The sequence below is a fragment of the Cornus florida genome, unplaced genomic scaffold, assembly GCF_030987335.1.
Source record: "Cornus florida cultivar Cherokee Brave unplaced genomic scaffold, ASM3098733v1 CherokeeBrave_3.0.0_Hap2_Chr08, whole genome shotgun sequence".
Lineage (NCBI taxonomy): Eukaryota > Viridiplantae > Streptophyta > Magnoliopsida > Cornales > Cornaceae > Cornus > Cornus florida.
The window spans coordinates 13,594,342-13,619,153 of NW_026775578.1; the positions used below are offsets into that span (position 1 = coordinate 13,594,342).

The following is a 24,812-nucleotide window of genomic DNA, read 5'->3' on the forward strand; positions in this document are numbered from 1 at the left end:
TTCATCTGCCGCTATATGTCATGCCATGAGTCATCCTTTGTATCATTTCATTTGCATGTCTAAACAAATTAATTAAGGGCTGCGAAAAACATGAACTCGGACCAGTAGTCCAATGGTGATTTTCCAAATATATAGTCAAACAGTTCACCAATGATATATATATATATATATATATATATATATATGTGTGTGTGTGTGCCTGTTTTTTTAATGTACATGCCACGTACCAACTGCTACTGTTTTAAGGACTTGGTCTCCCAGGACTACAGGAAAGGGTCCTACACCCGCAAAACACCTACTGTATTTATACAATATATAAGAACATTAATAAGCATATTGGAAATTAATAGTCTTGCTCTTGAACTTATATACGCTGATACACACACACATATATATATATACGTATGTATATGTTAATTAAAGTAAATTTTAAAACCTTAATAATTATTATATATAGAGCACATAGAAAGAAAAATAGTAGTAATTACAGTGTAGATTGCATTAAAAGAAAAAAGCTGTATATTAAGAAAACGATTGGACTAGGCTTACGCGGTTAATTAATCAAAGTTGACATTAATGGCAATGACTAAGCACTCTCGCGAGCTTGTATTTGCTTGGTTGTGTGACTCGTGAGATGGAAACTTTAAGTTTAAGGAAACCAAAAAAAAAAAAAGGTCGGCAAGTATAATAACATAGAAAATTATTGCAACAGGGGAAGAAAACAATTTTGGAATGATTTATTTTCCCTTTTTCTTTTTTATTTTTAAGAGAAATAAGTAGAAATTTACAAATGGTCAACTAATATTTAAGAAATATAAACAGGATTTAACTCATTTATCTCAGTAAAATGAAATTTCATGTTATAAAAGAACTAAGTTACAAAAGTTATAGCCAAAAAAAAAAACAGTAACCCAATATGCAAAACACTTATTACGGGATTAGAAAGGGTCAAATGTAGGCAATGGCAATTCATGTTCGTAGATCATAATCATGTTGTGTCGACTTGAAGGTATTATAGTAAACAGTTCAATTCAAACACAATCCGTTTAATAATCATATGAGTAACCCTCAACACTAATTCGACCTATTTATTAAAACTTATTTACTAAAATAAAATATTATATTATTTAAATTATTAATAATATTCAATTAAACAATAAATACTAGAAAAATATAAATTTCAATCAAACCAAATTAATAAATATTCTCTACTTTACAAAAGAATAAATTATAAAATATAAGTTTAGATAATTATTTTAGAATTTAAAATAGAAATTTTTTTATGATACATATAGTAATCTAACTTCGATCCTCTACATTTACTAATTTAACTTATAATCCTTCTTATCTTGGAAAAATAAAAAAAAATAAAAAAATAAAAAAAAAGACTCACACACACATTTGTTCCCGACTTTGAACTTTCACATTATAATGATGTAGTCTTTTTTTTAAAAAAAAAGTAGGAGTCTTGTACTGCTAAGTCATAGGTACATCAAATATCACTCTCTTAAACATTTTCAAGCAACAATAGAACAGAATTGTCAAAGAGAGAGATTCTTCATTTGCTCTAAATATATATAATAGCTGATAGTATACAATTTCTAAATATTTGTTAAGATAAATTTCCAAAAATTATTATTTTTTTAATTAAATAATAAGGGAGGGAGAGGAAAGGGGTAGATTTTCTTCATTTGCCTTGTAATTACAAAAACTAACCCAAAACATGTAAATATTAAGAGGAAACAGCTAGAGCTTCCTCTAACATATGGATTGTCAATATATATATATATATATATATATCTCATGCTTAGCTTGCAAATTTCCTCCCCACGGAAATCAGTGCGAAGCTTCCTTAATTTTCATCAGTTTCTTCTTGCGTAATTGCTTACACCCAAAACCGAAAAATCCAAAAAGGTAATAGAGAGACCGCGTTACACAGTCAACCATTTCGGGTGCGAGTCTAAAGTAAACACACCCACACCCCACACACATCTATATATATCCATCCGCACGTCTCTCACTCTTGTCAACTTCATCTCTCGCTCTAACATCTCCTCCTTTCCAGAGAACTTTCAGCTCTCAAACCATAGACTGCAACACATCCTCTCTCTCTCTCTCCCTCTAAAAAAAATAAAGCATCTTCAGTTCATACAATAAACTTAAAACCTATACATATAGTGAGAGAAACTGATATATTTATATAGATAGATAGATAGATATGCCAAGAAAAGGTATGAGGAGTATCTTCTTTTCATCCATGCCTTCATCACCTTCGCACTCTACCACTTCTTCGCTTTCTCTTTTGACACCTTCCGACATCATATCTGAATCCATCATGGAACAGAACATCGAAATTGCTGAATCAATCATTACAAAATGGGAGGTTGAAGCTTCCGACTACTGTAAAGTTGCATCTCTCTTCAGCGAAGATAGGAGAGAGGCCAAGGAGTTTGTCAAATCCGTGAAGGACTTGCAAGCTGCGATGCAATTCTTCATATCAAAGAATTTGAGCTCCGACAAGCTTGTTCGAGCTCATAACCTGATGGGAATCGCTATGAAGAGACTTCAAAAAGAGTTCTATCAGATTTTGTCTACGAATCGGAACTACCTTGATCCGGAATCTGTTACCAGTCGGTCTTCAGGACCGTCGACGGCGAGAACGAGCACTTCAGATTTTGAAGATTACACATCTGAAGATGAGATTCAGAATACTGCTGGTAGTTCAATCTCCGATGCGGAGAGTGTCTCGGAAAATGTGATGTCAGATCTCAAACTGATCGCCGATTGCATGATTTCATCTGGCTATGGCAAGGAGTGCATGAAGATTTACAAACTTATTCGAAAATCGATGATTGATGAAAGCTTGTACTATCTCGGAGTTGAGAAATTAACTTCGACTCAGATTCATAAGATGGATTGGGAGGTTATTGATATCAAGATCAAGAGCTGGTTGGACGCGGTGAAAATCGCCGTGAAAACCGTCTTCCTAGGTGAGAGAATCCTCTCCGACCACGTCTTCTCCTCCTCCGCCGGAATCATAGAGTCCTCTTTTGCGGAGATTGCAAAAGAAAGCGCACTCACTCTCTTCGCATTCCCCGAACTCGTCGCCAAATCTAAGAAATCACCGGAGAAAATTTTCCGTGTACTCGATCTGTACGAGTCCATCTCCGACCTCTGGCCTGAAATAGAATCCATCTTCTCATTTGAATCAACCACCGCCGTCCGTTTACAAGCCATCAATTCTCTCGTCAAGCTGGGCGAAAACGTCCGTGCAATGCTGTCAGATTTCGAGACGGCCATTCAAAAGGACACGTCCAAATCGCCGGTCACCGGCGGTGGAATTCATCCTCTGACGCGTTACGTAATGAACTACGTTGTTTTCCTTACCGACTACAGCGGAATACTCTCCGACATTGTCGCCGACTGGCCGTTGTCCGTACAGTCTCCGTTGCCGGAATCTTACTTTTCGAGTCCTAGCTTCGACGATAGCCCAACGTCGTCGATATCCGTTCGATTGGCTTGGATCATACTGGTCCTCCTCTGCAAACTCGACGCCAAAGCTGAGCTATACAAGGACGTGTCACTCTCCTATCTATTTTTGGCAAACAACCTAAACTACGTCGTTTCGAAGGTCGGCACATCAAACCTACGGCTTCTCTTAGGTGAAGACTGGTTGATAAATCACGAGACAAAGGTGAGACAGTACGCAGCGAACTACGAGCGGATGGGCTGGAGCAAAGTGATCTCATCGTCGCCTGAGAATCCAACGGCTGATATTTCACCTGAAGCAGCCAAGGAGTGTTTCAAGAGATTCAACTCGGCCTTCGAAGAGGTGTACCGGAAACAGACATCTTGGGTCGTGCCCGACCCGAAACTTCGAGACGAAATCAAAGTCTCGCTCGCCAAGAAACTCGTGCCCTCCTACCTAGCGTTTTACGACAAGTACCAGATGATGTTCCGGCGAGATTTGGGCGATGATTCGTTGGTCAGATTTGCCCCTGACGATTTGGGAAATTACTTGTCTGATTTGTTTCACGGAACGGGAGGTTCGGGTAGTACGTCGTCGTCATCCCACTCATCGAATTAGCTTGAACCTTACGTCTGTTTCAATTACGGGCCTTGGTTTTTTTTGCACGTGATAGAAATGACGACAGTGTTTTTTTTTGGTAAATAAATAAATTGGAATCTCAAATATTGACAACAGAGAGTAGAAACATATTGGATGATTCTTTGTATTTTTTATACTGCATTATTCTTTGAATATAATCTTATTTGAATATTTGATCATGAGATGTGTGGAGGCTTCCAAATATTTCTTTATTTTGAAATAAATGATTAAAAATAAAATCAAGTGATATAAAATGCTTAAAATGGTACGAAGCACTAATAGGTATAGAATTAGTGTATAGAATACTTCTCGGATAAAATGCCCCCACTAATTTCATCTTTTTTTTCAGTATCACATATGTAGGTATGGACAAGTCTCATTTGGTGATTTCACAAAAATCCCGGTAAAAGGAAAAGGTAATATTCTGATCAAGCTCAAGAATGGGGATCATGATTTCATATCCAACGTTCCAGATATAAAGAACAATATTTTAAGTCTAGAATACGACATCAGCATAAAAGATTTGTATCGAATCATCAAAGATACAAATAAAAATCTTATTGCTCGAATAAAGATGTCCAAGAACAGAATGTTTGCTATTAACATTCAGCCCGATTCAGCAAAATGTCTAAGTGCTGTTGTTAAAGACAAACCTTAGTTATGGCATTTGAGATTTGGGCATCTTAATTTTGAAGGCCTGAAGTTGATAGCAAACAACAATATGGTAAAAGGCATCCAAATGAAGTTTGTGAAAGCTGCGTACTTGGAAAACATCACAGATTGAGCTTTGCTAAAGAAATCAAATGGCAAGCAACAAAGCCACTGGAGCTCGTTCACACAGATTTGTGTGATCCATTGAAGCCAATGTCAAAAGGACAAGACAGGTATTTTCTTACATTCATTGATGATTATAGCAGAAAGACTTGGGTCTACTTCTTGAAGAAGAAATCAGAAGTATTCAATATATTCCAACTCTTGTCGAAAAGCAAAGCAACTACTATATCAAGACACTGCGATCAGATCAAAGAGGAGAATATATGTCGAATGCATTTCAGAACTACTGCATGCAAAGAGCACGGCATCCAACAACAAACAACACCATCCTATACACCAAGCGCTAATCATTTCAGAATTTTTGGGTGTATTACCTACACCAAGATCCCAGAAGCCAGAAGAACCAAGCTTGACGACAAAGGACAAAAATACATCTTAGCCGGTTATGGTGACAGAACAATGGGATATAAGCTGTTTAATCCCATCACCAAAGAGAGACGTAATTTTTTAAGAAGATGAAGCTTGAATTGGGATCAGGATGAAGCTGTTAAAAACATAGAGCTCATTCTTGAAGAAGATGAAGAAAATGCAGCAAGAGAAGTTGCAACAGTGCCACAGATTTTTCCATACCAATCTCCCTTACCTTCAAGAAATGATCCCTCATTATCATCATCAGATGAGAGTTCAAGTGAAAGACCCAGAAAAATGAGAAGCTTGAGGGAAGTATATGAAGCTACTGAAATGGAGGAAGATCAGAATTTGTTATGTTTATTTCTGGATATTGATCCACAACATAGTTGTTATTTTTTTCTCTTTTGAATTATATAACTCCGAAATTTTAATATTGTACCACTGAAATTACAAAAAAAAATCCTCATATTGCCTCCATTCACACAATTTCCTTCATCCTTGTGTGAAAGTATCTTGGACAGTGAATATTTTATTTTCTAGTAGGAAACGGCATGGACACAGCAAGATTACGTTTTTCGACACTTTTCGATACATCGGGTTGATTTTTTAAAAAAATATATAATTCAATACTATATAAAATATATTATGAGCTAATAAAATAAAATTTAAGAAAACAAAAAATAACAAATATCTAACTCTAAACTTCATATTATTAATTTATTTATGATAACAGGAATAAAATGGGAAAAGAAATATTATTTATGTCAATAATAATATATATATTATATTCTTATTTTGTAACTTTTTCTTACTGTATTCATAATTTACTTTTTAAAAAAATTGTATATGTTGTGTTGTATTGAGCGAAGGAGCGTAGGTACCAGTCATTCCACAGAAAAACAACCAGCTCTTCGTTATGTAGAATAAAAGAATAATATGTGTGTGTGTGTGTGAAAAAATAAAAAACAAAACAAGTGAACGGCTAAGGAAACAGTCAAAAGAATAAAAGAGGCAGAGAGCATCCCCTCAACAGTCATAACCTGGATAAAAGTAGAACCAGGAGGTCAAGTGCCAAATTAAAATTTCTAGCCCACAGATTTGGAAATGACCGAGGCCAACTATAAACAGAATTCCATTATGGTCTTGTAATATTTATTCAAAAAGTAAGTAATACAATTGATCGTGTCTTTTCTTGTTTAGTCAATTCTTACTTTAATAAGAAGGTCCACTTAATTATATAATACCAACAACATTTCTTTATTGGCAAGTATTACTACTTTTTCCTTTTAACGAATTGAATATTACCAAGTTGATAGGGTCTATTAATGCCATTAAATTTCTTTTGTCCGCCTTGAATTTTTTACTCTCAACTCAATCAACTTTATTCAGATTTGGCCAAGTAAATTAATGCATGGGGAGGAATAGGGTACGCGATAACTTTTTACCAAGACTTCTGATATCAGCGTTCCACTTTTATTTTCTTCTAGAATAAAATTATAAAAAAACTCTCAAAAACTGAACTTATTAATTCTTACTTTTTTAAATATCATTATTATCCTTCTCTATTAAGTTAAGAGTCCTGATGAATTATAATTTATTTATCTTTTTTCTTTACTGTTTTTTCGGTCATCTCTCGCTCATGTTAAATATAAAAATAATCATGGTGTTACTATATTAGGTATTATTTAAAAATTATTCACGTACTTAATTCCAAATTGGTATTATTGATAAATTATTCCGGTACGTGATACAAGAAATAACGCTTCAACAATTTATTTTTTGAAAGGCTTCCACAAGGATCACAATACAGTACTTCCACAATTTGAGAATTTGGTTTACTGACTCAATCAAACTTCTTGCTTGGTAAATTTACTATTTTATATAATGATAGACTTGGTAGGTTTACTGACTCAATCAAACTTCTTGCTTGGTAAATTTACTATTTTATATAATGATAGACTTGGTAATATGATAATATGGATGTGTTTGGGTCATTGACTTGTAGTAGACAATTAGGTAATAAGTGTGAGAAGTTAAGGAAACGTAAAAGTGAGAAATTAAGGAATTAGAATTTAGAAAGACTCCTAATCTTAATAAGGAAGGGTAATAGTGACATTTAAGATGTAAGAATTATGTATTGTTAATTTAGGATTTTTTTTGTAATTTTATTTTAAAGATAAAAGAAAAATATATCACTAGCTTTTATGAAAACATATGTTATTCTCTCTCTCCTTATTATTATTTTTTTTTGGCAATTCAAACATTCACAATAAACATTATTCTCATATTGGATTTCTCTTCATTTTACTTCACTGTTCAATTTTAAAATCTTGAAAAATACGTGCTTTTATTTTTCTTAAAAATTGCTACTCTTCCTTATTTTTTATTTTTATTTTTTTTAAGAAAAATAAAAAATAAAAAACAGAGTAAAGCAACATTCTTGAAGTTTGTCAAAACTCCAAAGAACATTAAAACTCCAAAGGACACTCGGATGTTATTTTGGAATACCGACACTGCCTGATGAGATTTGCATGCCAAATAAAGCCTTAAAATATGTAAAAAGTCAACATTAACCTTCACTATTTTATTAATTTTAATTATAAAATATCAAAATAATTAAATGACCAAATTATCCTCCAACAACCAATCAATCCTACCACCAGATTTTGGGCGCCGCGCCGCCTCACCAATCTCCACAACCACCGACACAAACAAGCCCCCAAAATCACCACCAGCCCCACTGCCCGCACCATTTTACTCTCTCTCTCAACCCGTTACTTTCTCTCTCTAAAAGCTTTCTAACATCACAATTTCATCACCAACAGAGACTCTCTCCCTAAGCTCTCTCTCTATGGGCGAAATGGCAAAGTCGAAGAAACAATGTTACATTTCAGTTCCCTCTCAGATAATCAACTCTCTCTCCTCATCTTCGCTTCAATCTCTCCTTCTCTCTCCAAAAAAATCTTCAAAAAGCTCAAAGGCGAAGCTTTTGAAGAACCCAAGATTCTGGTTCTTCTTTCACTTTCTCTTTGGTTTTCTCAGAATGTTCTTCAAGATGGGTCTCAATCTAGATCCCCTAATTCCATTCTCGCAAAACCCATGTTCAATTCGTCAAGAAGGGGCCTTAATCTCAATGGGTATTCGGATTCGCAGCTCAATACTGTGTCTTTTTGGGAGAAAAATGGTGGGGATGTGGAGAGAGACGAAGAACAGAGTGGATTTTGTAAACAACCTGATGGGTCGATGGAATCGAAGGCGGGATGTGAATATACCGGCGCCGCCACCACACCAAAATCCACAACCACCAATCCAGCAACAAAGGCCGCCGTGAAAGCAATATGACGACCAGGTGGGAACGGTCTGCCATGGTGGCGGCGATTTGCGGCAATGACGTTATGGTGCCCGGCAATATGCAGCGACGACAGCGATGGAATCGAAGGCGGGCCACGGATTTAGAGTCGGCCTCGTCGGATTCAAAGGATCGAGTCGGTCGACGGTGGAGGAGAGGCGGCTCGCCGTCGCCGCCTTGTGTGTGTGTGTGTGTATCTGTATATACATGTGTGTGTGTCTGTATGTGTGTGTGTGTGTGTGTGTGTGGGGGGGGGGGGGGGGGGAGGGGGGGGAGGTGTTGTGACAGACGAAGTATGTGCATATATGCGTGTGTTGGTGTTTTGGGGGCGGAGGAAGAGAGAACAGAGGACAGAAGAAAAGAAATGGTTACGTGTATGAGGTTAAAAACGTCATTTTTAATATTTAAATTGGCCAATATAAAAGTTAAAAGAACAATTTAAATTGGCCAATGTCAATTCATTACAGTGTATTTGATAAGTTAAATTTCATACGTGTGCCTTTTTTACAAACCTTAATAGTGTTACTGTACTTTACCTTAAAAATATATATAATAATAATAATAAGCCGCAAACCAACCAACTTATTTTAAAGAGTGAGTTATTTTGCCCATACCTGGTGCTTGAGTAACTAATTACAGTTGAACAAGTCTTCCTCATACCTGGTGCCTTTCATGCAAATACAGTTTACTGCATCCAACCACACAATAATCTATTACGTTTCAATACATCTACTGACAACTTTCTAAGAGACTTGGTACCAAATCAACGATAATAATCTATTACGTTTGCACTGATTCCGCGGAAATTTGATAGAACGAGTGTGTAGAATTTCGTTAAAAACCATTGTCACTGATTATTTTATTATTAAACTCAGTCTAAACCGATTAAAGGTTGTGAAAAACATGAGCTCTTATCTCCCATTAATTAAGGGATTATGTTTAAATCTAGACCAATTGTGATTTTTCAATTATATAAAGTCAAAGAGTACCCATTTTAATTGTCCAAACGTTCACCAATATATATATATATATATATATATATATATATATATATATAATTTGTGTTCTGTATTTAATGATGAGTAATGATAGAGGAACAAAAAAATATCCCCAAATTAATACCGAATTTGACGTGACTGGTTATACTTATCACATGTTAAATAATTATTTTTTGGAAACGATTTAAGTAAATGAAATGAACAAAAACACGTCAGATTTAAAACTTATTCGAAAAAATTATTCGGTGACACTATCATTTTTCTTTAATTATTTATATGTTGCATGTGTTTAGCGAATCTCCTCAATTCTATGATTCTATCTGCTGACTGACTCCCTCATAATCTCTTAACAATACGAACAGCTTCAACACTGTTTATGATTTTATTCCATTTGTCTTAATTAAGGAACAAATTTGATTTGATTGACACACCATATACTTAGCATAGTATAACGTAATTTAAATTTACCAATTAGTAACAGCACAAGTAATTGTAATATATATATATATATATAAGTTGTGATAAACTCTCAAAGTGAATTGTATGACTTATAAGTTTTGATTGGTCATCTTTATTTAAATAAGAAAGCGGAGGGTTTCACTTTCTTATATTTTGCCTACGTGACCAATCAAAACTTGTAGGTAAGGCAATTCAGTTTAAGTAATCAATTTGAGAATCATTTTTCATATATATATATATATATATATATATATATATATATATATTTGACAAAGTAGAAGTATTACCTGGAGAAAAGGTATCAGTACATATATTTAATGTATTGTATCAATTATTTTACACATTTTTAATCAACTGAGATAATACTTGATCGCACAACTTTTTAATTTTGAATAATCGACCATTTATATGAATTAGTGTTGACATAGTAATATCATTAACATACATAATAACATGATAAAATCATTACTCTCTACGCACTTTGTAGGATATTTTTTTTTAAAGGTGAAACAAACCCAATTAATGCATGAACATGCACGTACCAACTGCTATTCTAAAGACTTGGTCTCTCGGGACTACAGCAAAGGGTCTAATACCCGCAAAAGATCTATAAACAATATTGTCTATAAAAACATTAATAACCATATTAAAAACAGTCTTACATATATACATATATGTGGGTATTACTGTGTCGCACTCTCAGAAACAATGTGCTGGTCAAAGTAGTGTTTGCTTTGGTTCAAAGGAAGCTTCAAGTTCTAGAAAAAAGGATGGCAAGTTGGCAACGTGGAACAATGTTTTTTGAAAAGTAATTACTCACACATTCTACCTCACTTTCCAAGACCGGAAGCCGAAGATCTATCAGGTCTGAGAAGGCAAAGACCAAGAATCACCGAATTAGAGGCGAGTCGGTGCCGCGAGAGTCGCAAGTGTGATATGAGAAGTGACTTCTGAGTTTTAAAACTTGAGATAGTGAGAGGGCCGAGAGGTTGAGACTGAAAAGAGAGTAGAGGAGAGGAGACTGGAGAGGAGAGGCGGAGTGAGTTTGAGAAATTGAGAGGTTTAGGCTGTTTAGCCGTTTAGGTAAATTTAGGTAAAACAAAAATTGGATTATTTGATATCTTATTATCTTATTATTATTTGAGAGATATTAGTATCTTACTGTCTTACAACGGCCCACACTCCACAACCCATAGCAGCACTGTCGGCATAGCCCAGTACTAGTTGCCCATTGATCAAGTATATATATATATCGGTTCGGTTCGGTTCTAGAACCGAACCGTGAGTTAGAAACCGGAACCAATATCAACGGTTCCTTATTTTAGGAACCGAAATCGGAACTGGAACTATGAGAACCGAAAAATCGGTTCCGATTCGATTCGGTTTCGATTTCGATTCTGATTTCACAATTTTTTTGTGGACCCCTATGATCAAGTAACAACTAAGAAAACAGTCAAAAGACTCAAAGAAGCAGACAGCATCCCCTCAACAGTCCTAACCTGGATAAAAGTAAAACCAAGAGGTCAAGTGCCAAATTAAAATATCTAGCTCATAGATTTGGAAATCCAACTTTAAACAGAATTCCATTATGGTTTGTAATATTTATTCAAAAAGTAACTAATCTCGTGTCAACCTTTATTTTTATTTACTTTTTCTTATTTAGTCAATTCTTACTTCAATGAGAAGGTCCACTTAATTGTATAATACCAACAACATTTCTTTATTGAGAAATATTACTACTTTTTTTCTTTTAACGAATTGAATATTACCAAGTTGATAGGTCTATTGTACCTTCAATGCCATTAAATTTCTTTTGTCTGCTTTGAATTTTGTACTCTCAACTCAATCAACTTTATTCAGATTTGGCCAATGTAAATTAATGCACAGGGAGGAATAGGGTACGCGCTAACGTTTTAAGAAGACTTCTGATATCAGCGTTCCACTTTTATTTTCTTCTAAAATAAAATTATAAAAAACTCTCAAAAACTGAACTTATTAATTCTTACTTTTTTAAATATCATTATTATCCTTCTTTATTAAGTTAAGAGTCTTGATGAATTATAATTTATCTATCTTTTCTCTCTACTGTTTTTTCATCATCTCTCGTTCATGTTATTTTTCCTAAATATACAAATAATCATGGTGATACCGTATTAAGTATTATTTAAAAATTATTCACGTACTTAATACCAAATTGGTATTATTTATAAATTATTCTGGTATGTGATACAAGAAATAACGCTTCAACAATTTATTTTTTGAAAGGCTTCCACAAGGATCATAATACAGTGCTTCTACAGTTTGAGAATTTGGTTTACTGACTCAATCAAACTTCTTGCTTGGTAAATTTACTATTTTATATAATTTGATAATATGGATGTGTTTGGGTCATTGATTTGTAGTAGACTAGTATCTTATTGGAGCGCCAATATTACTAGCTTTTATGAAAACATATGTTACTCTCTCTCTCCTCTATTTTATTATTATTATTATTATTATTTTTATTTTATTTTTTTTATGCAATTCAAACATTCACAATAAACATTATTCTCATATTGTATTTCTCTACATTTTACTTCATTGTTCAATTTTAAAATCTTATAAAATGCGTACTTTTATTTTTCTTAAAAATTGCAACTCTCCCTTATTTTTTATTTTTTTCCAAGAAAAAAAAAAAAAAAAAAAAAAAAAACCAACTAATTTTAAAGGGTGAGTTATTTATTTTACCCATGGATGGATGGGTCATATTTTTCTTGACTTAATCTCAATGATTCTAAAGCCCGCAATACTTTAACGAGTATATTGCCAATTTGAAAAAAGGAAAAAAGAAAGGCAAAACTATGAAGATAATAAAGTAATGGTTGACTTGAGTAACTAATTACAGTTGAATAAGTCTTCCTCATACCTGGCTCTTTTCATGCAAATACAGTTACTCCATCCAACCACACAATAATCTATTACGTTTCAATACATCTACTCACAATTTTATATCATCTATTGCGATGATATATGTATAAACTTGTGGCTCTCTAGACAGCTAAAATGCAATCCGGGGTGGCATTTAACTATCGCCTCGTACCTTCCATATCAAATGAAACCCTTGGAAGTTGGAACATATTGATAATATTCGAACTCTCTTTTAACCCATAACATATAATGATGCACTCTAAAAATCAGTATATATATATATATATATAATATTGCCATTACAATGCTTGATCCAGACAAGCTTATTTCATAAATGGCCATGACGTACTGGCAGATGAAACTTGAAAAGTAATGAAATGGCCCAATTAAATTCAACGGTCATATTGTTAAAAATATAGAAAGGGATGATTAATTAGTTTAGGATTAACAGATTATGATGTTAGTGGATTTCAATTGCGTCATGGCTTATGGGAGTGTTTGGAGAGAGAGAGACACAAAAAGACATCAAGTTGCAGACAAAAGTATAATACAATAAATCAGAATTTTCTTTTTTTTATTTCTTAGCTCCCTAGCTTCTGGGAAATTAATTACCAATCTCATCTGCCACAATATGTCATCCTATAAGTCATCCTTTGTATCAGCTGATATATATATATATATATATATAATTTATATTGATATATAATTTTGCATGTGTACCATAGGGTACTATTTTCAATTACATGAGCTCTTATCTCCCATTAATTAAGGGATTATGTATAAATCTAGACCAATTGTGATTTTTCAATTATATGAAGTCAAAGAGTACCCATCGTAATTGTCCAAACGTTCACCAATGTATATATATATATATATATATATATATAATTTGTGTTCTGTATTTAATTATTTATATGTCGCATGTGTTTAGCGAATCTCCTCAATTCTATGATTCTGTCTGCTGACTGACTCCCAAATAATCTCTAACAATACGAACAGCTTCAACACTGTTTATGATTTTATTCCATTTGTCTTAATTGAGGACCAAAATAAATTTGATTGACACACCATATACTTAGTATAGTATAATGTACTTTAAATTTGCCAGTTAGTAACAGCACAAGTAATTATCATATATATAATTAAGTTGCGATACTTGGATTGAACTTTCAAAGTGAATTATATGACTTATATATAATTAAGTTGCGATACTTGGATTGAACTTTCAAAGTGAATTATATGACCTATAAGTTTTGATTGGTCATCTTTATTTGAATAAGAAAGTGAGTTTCACGTCCTTATATTTTGTATACGTGACCAATCAAAAACTTATAAGTCAAGCAATTAAGTTTAGGTAATATATATATATATATATTTGACAAGAGTAATGATAGGGGAATCGAAAAGAAATTCTTGAATTAATACCGAATTTGACGTGGTTAGTTATACTTATCACGTGCTAAATAATTATTTTTTAAAAACTATTTAAGTAAATGAAGTAAACAAAAAGACGATAGATTAGGGACTTATTCGAAAAAAAATCATTCGATTACTTTATCATTTTTCATTTGACAAAGTAGAAGTGTTACATGGAGAAAAGGTATCCATACATATAATTAATGTATTGTTTCAATTATTTTACACATTTTTAATCAACTGAGATAATACTTGATCGCAAAACTTTTTAATTTTGAATAATCGACCATTTATATGAATTAGTGTTGGCATAGTAATTTCTTTAACATCCATAACATGATAAAATCATTACTCTCTACCCACTTTGTAGGATATTTTTTTTTTTTAAAGGTGAAACAAACCCAATTAATACATGAACATGCACGTACCAACTGCTATTCTAAAGACTTGTTCTCTCGGGACTACAGGAAAGGGTCTAATACCCGCAAAAGATCCATAAACAATATTGTCTATAAAAACATTTATAACCATATTAAAAACAGTCTTACATATATATATATGTATGTATCATGTATGTGGGTGTTACTGTGTCGCACTCTCAGAAACAATGTGCTGATCAAAGTAGTGTTTGCTTTGGTTCAAAGGGAAGCTTCAAGTTCTAGAAGAAAGGATGGCAAGTTGGCAGCGTGGAACAATGATTTTTTTTTTTGGAAAATTAGAACAATTACTTACACACTCTACCTACACGAGGTTGAAACGTCCTACCTCTCTTTTGAGTAGGAAATAATGATATCGCTGAACCACTTGTTAACCTGGAACAATATTGCACCAAGAGAATTGTGATTCTATATTTTATAAATCTATGTTTAGATAAATTTCCAAAATTAAATTGCTTTCTAATAAAAAATAATTATTAAGAGGGGTAGATATTTTCTTCATAAAAAACATGTCTTAATAGGAGGAGGAGACAGCTAGAGCTTCCTCTAACATAAGGATTGTCAAAAAACTCAAGCTTAGCTTCCAATAAATATCAATAATTTTTTAATTAGTTTCTTCTTACGTAATTACTTACACAAGAAACCGAAAAAAGCCTTAAAAAAAGCAATTGTACGTGATACCGCGTTACGCTTGGTCAACCATTTCGGGTGTGGCTCCAAAAAGTAAACACACCCTACACCCACCTCTCTCTCTCTATATATATATCCATCCGCACGTCTCTCACTCCTACCAACTCTCTCTCTCTCTCTCTCTCACACATCTCTCCTTTCTAGAACTCTCAGCTCCAACACCATACATTGGAACACATCCTCTCTCTCTCTATAAAAACAAAAAGTTCTTTCCATTCAATAAACTGAAAATCTATATATATATAGTGAGTTTCTAAAGAGAAGGTATGAGGAGTATCTTCTTTTCATCCAAGCCTTCATCACCTTCGCACTCTACCATGAGTAGTACTACTTCTTCGCCTTCACGAAGTGATATATCTGCGTCGATCATGGCACAGAACATTGAAATTGCTGAATCAATCATTACAAAATGGGAGGTCGAAGCTTCCTCCTACTGTAAAGTTGCATCTCTCTTTAGCGAAGATCGGAGAGAGGCCAAGGAGTTTCTCAAATCCGTGAAGCACTTGCACACTGCGATGCAATTCTTCATGTCCGAGAATTTGAGCTCTGATAAGCTTGTTCGGCCTCATAAATTGATGGAAATCGCTATGAAGAGACTTCAGAAAGAGTTTTATCAGATATTATCAACGAATCGGAACTACCTCGATCCAGAATCCGTTACTAGTCAGTCGTCAGGAGCGTCGACGGCGAGAACGAGCACTTCAGATTTTGAAGATTATACATCGGAAGATGAGATTCAGCATATTGATGGTAGTTCAACCTCGGATGTGGATAGTGTCTCGGAGAATGCGATGGCCGATCTAAAACTGATCGCGGATTGCATGATTTCATGTGGTTATGGCAAGGAGTGCATGAAGATTTACAAACTTATTCGAAAATCGATAGTTGATGAAAGCTTGTACTATCTCGGAGTTGAGAAATTAACTTCGTCTCAGATTCATAAGATGGATTGGGAGGTGATCGAGATCAAGATTAAGAGCTGGTTGGACGCTGTGAAGATCGCCATGAAAACTCTCTTCCTCGGTGAGAGAATCCTCTCCGATCACGTCTTCTCCGCCTCAGCCGGAATCAGAGAGTCCTCTTTTGCGGAAATTGCGAAAGAAAGCGCACTCACTCTCTTCGCATTCCCCGAACTGGTCGCCAAATCCAAGAAATCACCGGAGAAAATCTTTCGTGTACTCGATCTCTACGAGTCCATCTCCGACTTCTGGCCTGAAATCGAATCGATCTTCTCATTCGAATCAACCACCACCGTCCGTTTACAAGCCGTCAATTCTCTCGTCAAGCTGGGCGAAAACGTCCGTGCAATGCTGTCTGATTTTGAGACGGCCATCCAAAAGGACTCGTCGAAATCGCCGGTCACCGGCGGCGGGCTTCATCCTCTGACGCGTTACGTCATGAACTACGTCGTTTTCCTCTCGGACTACAGCGGAATACTCTCCGACATTGTCGCCGACTGGCCGTTATCCGTCCACTCTCCAATGCCGGAATCTTACTTCTCGAGCCCCAGCTTCGACGACAGCCCAACGTCGTCGATATCCGTACGATTGGCCTGGCTCATACTAATCCTCCTCTGCAAACTCGATGCCAAAGCCGAGCTCTACAAAGACGTGTCACTCTCGTATCTATTTTTGGCAAACAACCTAAACTATGTCGTTTTGAAGGTTGGCACATCAAACCTAAGGCTGCTCTTAGGCGAGGACTGGTTGATAAAGCACAACACGAAGGTGAGACAGTACGCAGCGAACTACGAGCGGATGGGATGGAGCAAAGTGATCTCATCGTTGCCTGAGAATTCAACGGCTGATATTTCACCTGAAGCAGCCAAGGAGTGTTTCAAGAGATTCAACTCGGCCTTCCAAGAGGCGTACCGGAAACAGACATCTTGGGTCGTGCCCGACCCGAAACTCAGAGACGAAATCAAAGTCTCGCTCGCCAAGAAACTCGGGCCCTCCTACCTAGCGTTTTACGACAAGTACCAGATGATGTTCCGGCGAGATGTGGCCGTTGATTCGTTGGTCAGATTTGCCCCCGACGATTTGGGAAATTACTTATCTGATTTGTTTCACGGAACGGGAGGTTCGGGTGGTACGTCGTCGTCGTCCCACCCATCGAAATCGAGTGAACGGCGTCAGACGTAGATCAGTTTTAATTGCCGGCTATATATATATATATAATCTAATAACAACAGTGTAGATATTCTATGCATACTGAAGCACAGTGCAGAATAGAAACATATTCCACGATTCTTTGTATTTTTTATACTCGATTATTCTTTGAATAAATTATTATTTTTAATTCGTGATGATAAAATAACAAAAATAAAATTAAGTCATGTGAAATAGTTGAGAAACAATATCAGTCATACATTACCACAGGAAAACTACCACGGTTCCACCACTACACAAATGATGGATTTTCAATGTGAATGAATATTGACGTGTTGGTTGCCCCCCGTTATTTTTAAGGTTATGTCCTAGAATATTCACACTAATTTAACATTCTTACGGTTTTTTTTTTTTTTTTTTTTTGTTTAATTTCGACTGAACATTTGATGTATATAACTATTTATTAAACTAGAGTTAGGGATGGCAACAAAGCGAGTTTGACTAAATCCGTCCCCGCCCCGTCTGTTTAGTGACAAATCCATATTGGCCCTGTGCCCTGGGACGGGTTGAATTCCCAAGTCCATCCCCGCCCCGTTGGGAGATGACAATACCTGTGCCCGCCCCGCCTGCCCCGTTAACATTTTTTTTTCTTCCTTTTTTGACTACTGGAATAACATATATATCAATCCATTGGAACATGTGGTTACCCATGTCTTCCATAGTACTGAAAATTATGAAAAAGAAAAAACCAAACAAACAAATAAACAATTTACCTTTGGCGTATTCATCAAATTAGCAAGAGAAAAAAAATTTCAACCAAACTCCCAGAAAAATCAGTACCAAAATATTATATGTAGAATCAGCAATTGAAAAAAATATGAACAAACCTAAATCGACTCAAAGAGCACTAACAAAGTCTGTCGCTAGTGTCTCTCCCTCTCTCATGAATTGTGAAATGATAAATTGAGTCCAGACAACAATTGATCGACTAAAAAATAATGAATTTTCTTCTTACCAATCTCTCTCCTACTCTACTCCTTCGTCAAAAGACAAACCCACCATTATTCACCACCACAACCCTCTTTCTCCTCACCTTTCTCCATTAACAAAACCCAGATCTTCTCTCTAACTCGTGTTGCGCAGGTCACCCAAACCTTAAGTACGCAGAGAAAAACTTGAAGAGAATCAAGAGATTTTACCACAGATTCAAATGAATCATCGATTTCAACTGCCTAAGTGGACCGAGAGTTTGGTTTTTGGGTAAGATGCGCCAACCCCTGTGTTGTGAATTTGCGGATGTGGAGGCACACTGTTACTATGCATTAGGGTTATAAGTTATTTAGAGTAACTTATAATATATATATATATTTTAAAATTTAAAGAATTGTATATAACGGAGCGGGGCGGGACGGATATGAATCAGAACTCGTACCCGCCCCGTGACCTGCGGCGGGTACAAAAAATGTATCTATACCCGCCCTGACGGTATAAAATTTATTTCCATATCCCATTATTAACGGGGCGGGATGGAGCTCCGGCAGGGCGGTAAAAATTGCCATCCTTAACTAGAGTAAGAGATAGAATAAACTAATTCAAAATATACACAATATAATTTTAAAAGAAATTGAATAAATTGATCTTATTATTACATATTATGGTAATTTTGGGAAGAAAACGAGGAAACTTATATTATATACATGTAAATTGTTTAATGAAAATTTTATTTTATTTTAATTTTGCTCTTACTTTTATAAAAAACAAAATCAAAATTGTTTTTATTCTCTATAATTCTTCATTTGTGTTCAGATTGTCACTTTGTTTGCCATTTGGACTTTATGATGTAGGTATAGTAGACTTTGCAGCACGATGATATCTAAATTAATGGTATAACTTTTCAATTTTCAAAAGGGGGAGATATAAGATATAAGATATAAGAATAAATTCATTAAAATATATTTTCTTTTTCTTTCTTTTTTCAAACTTGATAAAAGTACTATGACTATTATATATTTTTTTTGTTTCATTAGTCAACCTTACACAAAGAGAGTTAACCTTTTCTTTCTTTTATTTTATGTTGTAGTTTCTTTTAAGCCGTGCCAAACATAATTTATAATTAATTGTCTTCGAGTATTTAATATATACATATTTGAAATTTTCTTATGCAGAGATGCAATGCACATTTTGTTTTTTGGTATTTAATTTTGCATGACTAAAATTGCATCAATAGAAGAGATTCTTTAATTGGGATACAATTTCTACCTTTCTTATTTTTCCATCAACACCACTTAAAACCATCATTCTTACCATAATAATTTCATATCACAAAACTTTTGGCCTTGCTTGGATCGCATTTATGAAAACAATTCTCAAGAACAGTTTTCAGAGAATCAAAACATAAAACCATTTTCAGTTTTTTCAGATTTCAAATCTTTTTGGTTAAGAGAATTTACAAAACAGTTTCCGGAAAACAAAAACTTATAAAATTACTTGGTTATACGAGTTTTTGAAAATAATTTTCTAAACTAAGAAAATAAATAAAAATATTATAAAAGTAATTTCATCTAGCATTATCTCCGAATGATGCTCATATTTGATGCTCATATTTGATTCGTTAGATGAGTTCTAAGGGGTCCCATTTGTGCTGCACCATTATGTACATTCAGTACACCAATATTTAGTATTACCATGCATGGATTGGGATAAAGACCTTTAATAAGATATGTTTATCAAAAGACCCATTAATTCAAAAAACTGTTTGGTTGTCTAAAAATAGTTTCTGAACTTAAAAAGAAAAAAGAAAAAATAAATAATTTTTTTTTTTTTATTGTTATATCACATTTAACATCATTGAATCAAACTTAACTATATACATAAATATATTCTATGTCATTACTATTAAAAAAAAAAATTCATCAAGGAATGATTTTATTCAACAAACAAAGCTAAATATAATCAACTTAGCTAATGTGTGATTATAACTATTCATTTCTTATAGAAAAACTATACAGTCCAATAATCGCAGACTCGAAAAATTCAATAATGTCATCCAATTAGACTGTAGAGAAACTACAAAAATAACATAAAGTTGCACAACCTGACTACTATTACAATAACAACTCACATCTACAGCAATTCCATTCCTGCATACAAGAAAGAAATCGACACACCAAGAGATCAACAAGCAAATGACGAACTCCTCCTCCAAAACTAGGTGGCAACACCCTTCACCATTCCCTCAATAAGTAGGAAGTATCCTTTAGAAAACCATATGCAAATCTTTTCATAACATAAACCAGAGCAATGCAAGAGGACCACTCTAATTATTATTGTCAATGGTATCTGAGCATTATTATTCCCTGCTGACCACCCACCTCAGGAGTTGTTCCTTTTGTCACAGTCTAAGACACATATAAAAGGACAGTTTATCTGAATGGATAACCTTCTTCATCAGTTTTAGAACTTGGATAAGAATCACTTGTAAAAATATGTGCTTCCATCCCACAAGGCCATGACTTTTTTTGCTTACTTCAATAAAAAAAATAATAATAATTTAGGACACCATGGTGCTAGTATTTCCTCATGGATAACATCAAAATCTGTTTCATACTCTATAAAAATGGTCACCTTGTGCATTTTGACAAATGAACAAATAATTAATTAGCATGAAACTCTTGTAACATCTATACTCTTAAATAAATTAATAAAACATGTGATCCACTCATCAATGGTCTTGTATTCATTCCAAAAGCACTAATATATTAAGATGCGGATGGTGCATATGACCCGAGTCTCACATATCATTGTTTTCTAGTTACAAATTCTTAGTTCACAATTAAAAGAAATTCATTATTCTCTTTGTTCATGCAAAACAGTTCTTAGTTCACAAGTTCATAATTATCTGTGTTCAGCAAATATTCATTAGGTTAAGGCAATATTTAGGTCTATTAATTTGATTTTTTCTATTCTATCAACTTGAGACTTCTAAAATTGAAGATCAATTAGTAGCATTTAATCAAACGTGTTGAAGATGGAATAGAGGAAATGGAACTGCTCTTCATTAACTAATTAAAATAATTTCAATATTTCAAAAAACAATTTTTTACATGCCACATTTTTCATTTTTTTACCAAATAGAAAACAAAAAGTTATGATCACAATTTTTTTGATATATGTATGTCATTTATCTAATGCATATATAAAATTACATCCGGAGAAAAGCCCTAAAAATGAAAGAAATCTGGCAAAATGAATCTCAGATTTCTAGTATCAGATTTTCCAAGAACCTACATCAAATCCCTAGTTATAACATCAATGGTTATGTTTTTAGAATTGCCATGAACTAAAAAGCAATGCCAGAGACAATCCCTTATTCTGGCTATATGCTTAGAAAATTCCAATTTAATCAATCAGATTATTCCAAGGCAATTAACACCATCAAATTATTTAAGCATTTTGTTGTGAAAAAATAATTAGATGATGCCAACAACATTATGTGAAAATGATTAAAGTAAGATGGACCTTTCCATTATCTTTGCCTGAATTAAATCCCAATTGATACAAGTCAATTACCACCACTGTATTGTTGTGCTGCATAGTTTATGTCCATATTGTTACAAGATCAAAATGGGAGTATAGAGAGCACTAATCTATCAAAAAGAAAAAGAACTATGAATAGAAGACAACTTCAGAGTTAAAAACTGAAAGAGAAATTTAACCCCAAAAGAAGAGAGAAATAAAGTAAAAATAAATAAACTAACGAAAATAAAATTAGAGCAATACCCAAAATTATTCTTCAGAAAAATCCCAAGAAAATCTAACAAGCACTCAAAATCATCATCAAAAAATAAAAAGAGACTATACCCAGATCAGATGATAAAAATTAAACAACTGGATTGGATGCAAAATTCTCAGCTTCAAGCAATAGATATGAATTAATAATATAGAACAGAGGATTAATCAACAATACCCTCAAGAGCAAGAGAGAGACACAGCGTAGCTTCTTCAATTTTCTCTCTGCTTCAATCTTGAGAGAGATTAAAAAGGTCGAAAGTCTGAATGAAGTCTTCAGTGATCTACCACGAAACATCAATTCAATTAGCCTCTAAATATATGTATGCACACACAGACACACACACACATATATATATATTCCATATAAATATTGCTCTACCCGAAATGAAAAAAAAAAAAAAAATTCTAACAATTGATAAGATCATAGACGATTGTGAGAGAAAAATCGTAGATCTTGTATGGATTAAAGAAATTTGAGGGTTAGAGAGTTCTACCTGAACAGAGAGACAATTGTGAGGAAAGAAGTGCAGATATGGCTTGAAGAAATCTGAGAGAGGGCTCTTCAAATAAGAGGAGAATCCGGAGATAAAAGGTCAAAACCCTTGTACAGCTAATTTAACGTTATAGACGAGATCAGAGAGGTTGAAGAGAGAGACGATGCATTGTAGAGAGGTTGAAGAGAGAGAAGATGGATGTTGCGCGGCTTTGTGTTATAAACGATACGAGGGTTGGCGTCATTTAAGTGGCGAAAGCTTTGTCATGCTTTAGGTTGCCCCATAAGCTTTGTCATGCTTTAGGTTGCCCCATAAGCTTTGTCAATCTATTTTAAAGCATGTTCGTCACTTTTGGTGGGCTAAAGCGGGGATGGCTCATAGTATTAACTGGATTAAATGGGATTTATTATGTGAACCAAAGGAGGACAGGGGATTAGGATTTCAAAACATTGTTGGCTAAGCAGGGATGGCATTTTTTAGTTAAACAGCAGTGACTGGCTTTTCAGTTTTTTAAAGCTAAATATTTTCGCAATTCTTCCTTCCTGGAAGCACAGTTGGGCTTTAATTTTTCTTGGGCGTGACGTAGTATTTGGTCCACTCAACCTCTCATTGCTATGGGATCTAGGTGGATTGTGGGGAATGGACAGTCTATTCATATTTGTAAGGATCGCTGGGTCCCTGGTATCCCTGGTACACTTTTACGCCCTAATCTTTTGAGTAGTCCTAATATGGTCTCTAATTTACTGGACCCTTCTGGTGTTGGAGGGAATGAGCCTCTGCTTTATTCTCTTTTCCTATCTTCCACTGTAGTAGCTATACTCAGGTGTAGTTTTAGCTTCTTCCCCAGGGAAGACAAGTTGGTTTGGGATTTGGAGCCCAATGGTGTTTTTTTAGTTCAGTCGCCCTATCGATTAGCTCAACAAGTGAATAGTCGATCTATGGAGGTCTCTCGTTTACCTTTGTATAATAAGTTGTTTTGGTAGTCTATTTGGAAATGTAAAGTTCCACCTAAAATTCAACATTTTTTACGGAAGTGTTGTAAACGAGCTGTTCCAATCTGTGCGCTTTTGCATGATCATGGTATTGAGACCGATGTGGTGTGTCCTCGTTGTGGTCCGGGCTATGGAATCTATTGAACATTTTTTTTTTTTCTGCCCTATTTCCATTTCTATTTGGAAACTTTCACCATTTCGACTTGATTTTATGTCTGATACGCCATCCTCTTTTGCCGAATGGTGGTTGGCTTTAGTTGATCATTGGAAGTTTAAGGCAGGGGGGGTATGGATTTTTTGGGTTTGGCGGCCTATTGTCGCTGGGTTATTTGGAAAGCTTGGAATAAGTGTATGTATGATGATGAGTGGTGGGATTCCTCTAAAGTTGTTGATGTGGCGTGTTCTCAGTTTTAGGAGTACAACGAGGTCTCATCTGCCATTTCTTCCATTCTTTGTTCCGGATCCTCTATTTCTAAATTTTCCCAATTCTCCCCCTATCATTCTCTTTGGCTGCCTCCGAGGGTAGATTTGGTTAAATGTAATGTTGATGCGTTTTTTCTCAATTCTTTCCAGACGAGGGGTGGTGGTGCTGTTTTCTGTAATACTATGGGCCATATTTTACAAGCGGTGATTTTTTCTCCTTTCCCTGCTGCTAGTGCCACGGTTGCAGAAGCTATCAGTCTTAGAAAAGCGGTTATTTGGGCTCCCTCATTTTCATATCTTAATGTTTGGTTTGAATGTGATTCTTTGATAGTGGTTAATTCTGTAAATGGAGATACTCCTGGGCTGACTGATTTTCATCCAATTTGCTTTGATATCCAGGTGACGTTTGGGCGATTCTCTTTCACACATCTTAGCCATGTTCATAGGAATGGCAA

General features: G+C 34.6%; 2 protein-coding genes and 1 long non-coding RNA gene across 3 annotated transcripts; 2 read left to right on the top strand and 1 right to left on the bottom strand.

Moving 5' to 3' along the window:
• Positions 1-2,018: 2,018 nt before the first annotated feature.
• LOC132269493 (exocyst complex component EXO70H1-like) lies at positions 2,019-4,287 on the top strand. The gene has a single exon (XM_059770693.1). It carries the CDS (start codon positions 2,219-2,221, stop codon positions 4,085-4,087), a length of 1,869 nt encoding a protein of 622 aa, XP_059626676.1. The 5' UTR covers positions 2,019-2,218; the 3' UTR covers positions 4,088-4,287.
• Positions 4,288-15,701: 11,414 nt separating this feature from the next.
• Positions 15,702-17,811, top strand: LOC132268423 (exocyst complex component EXO70H1-like). Its single transcript, XM_059769271.1, has one exon. The coding sequence runs from the start codon at positions 15,816-15,818 to the stop codon at positions 17,688-17,690; it is 1,875 nt and encodes a 624-aa protein (XP_059625254.1). The 5' UTR covers positions 15,702-15,815; the 3' UTR covers positions 17,691-17,811.
• Positions 17,812-20,689: 2,878 nt separating this feature from the next.
• On the bottom strand, positions 20,690-23,397 carry LOC132269494 (uncharacterized). The gene is made up of 3 exons (XR_009469519.1): positions 22,943-23,397; positions 22,624-22,729; positions 20,690-21,182 (listed from the first exon to the last, which is right to left on the bottom strand). It is a non-coding gene; the product is annotated as an uncharacterized LOC132269494 (long non-coding RNA).
• Between the last annotated feature and the right edge of the window lie 1,415 nt (positions 23,398-24,812).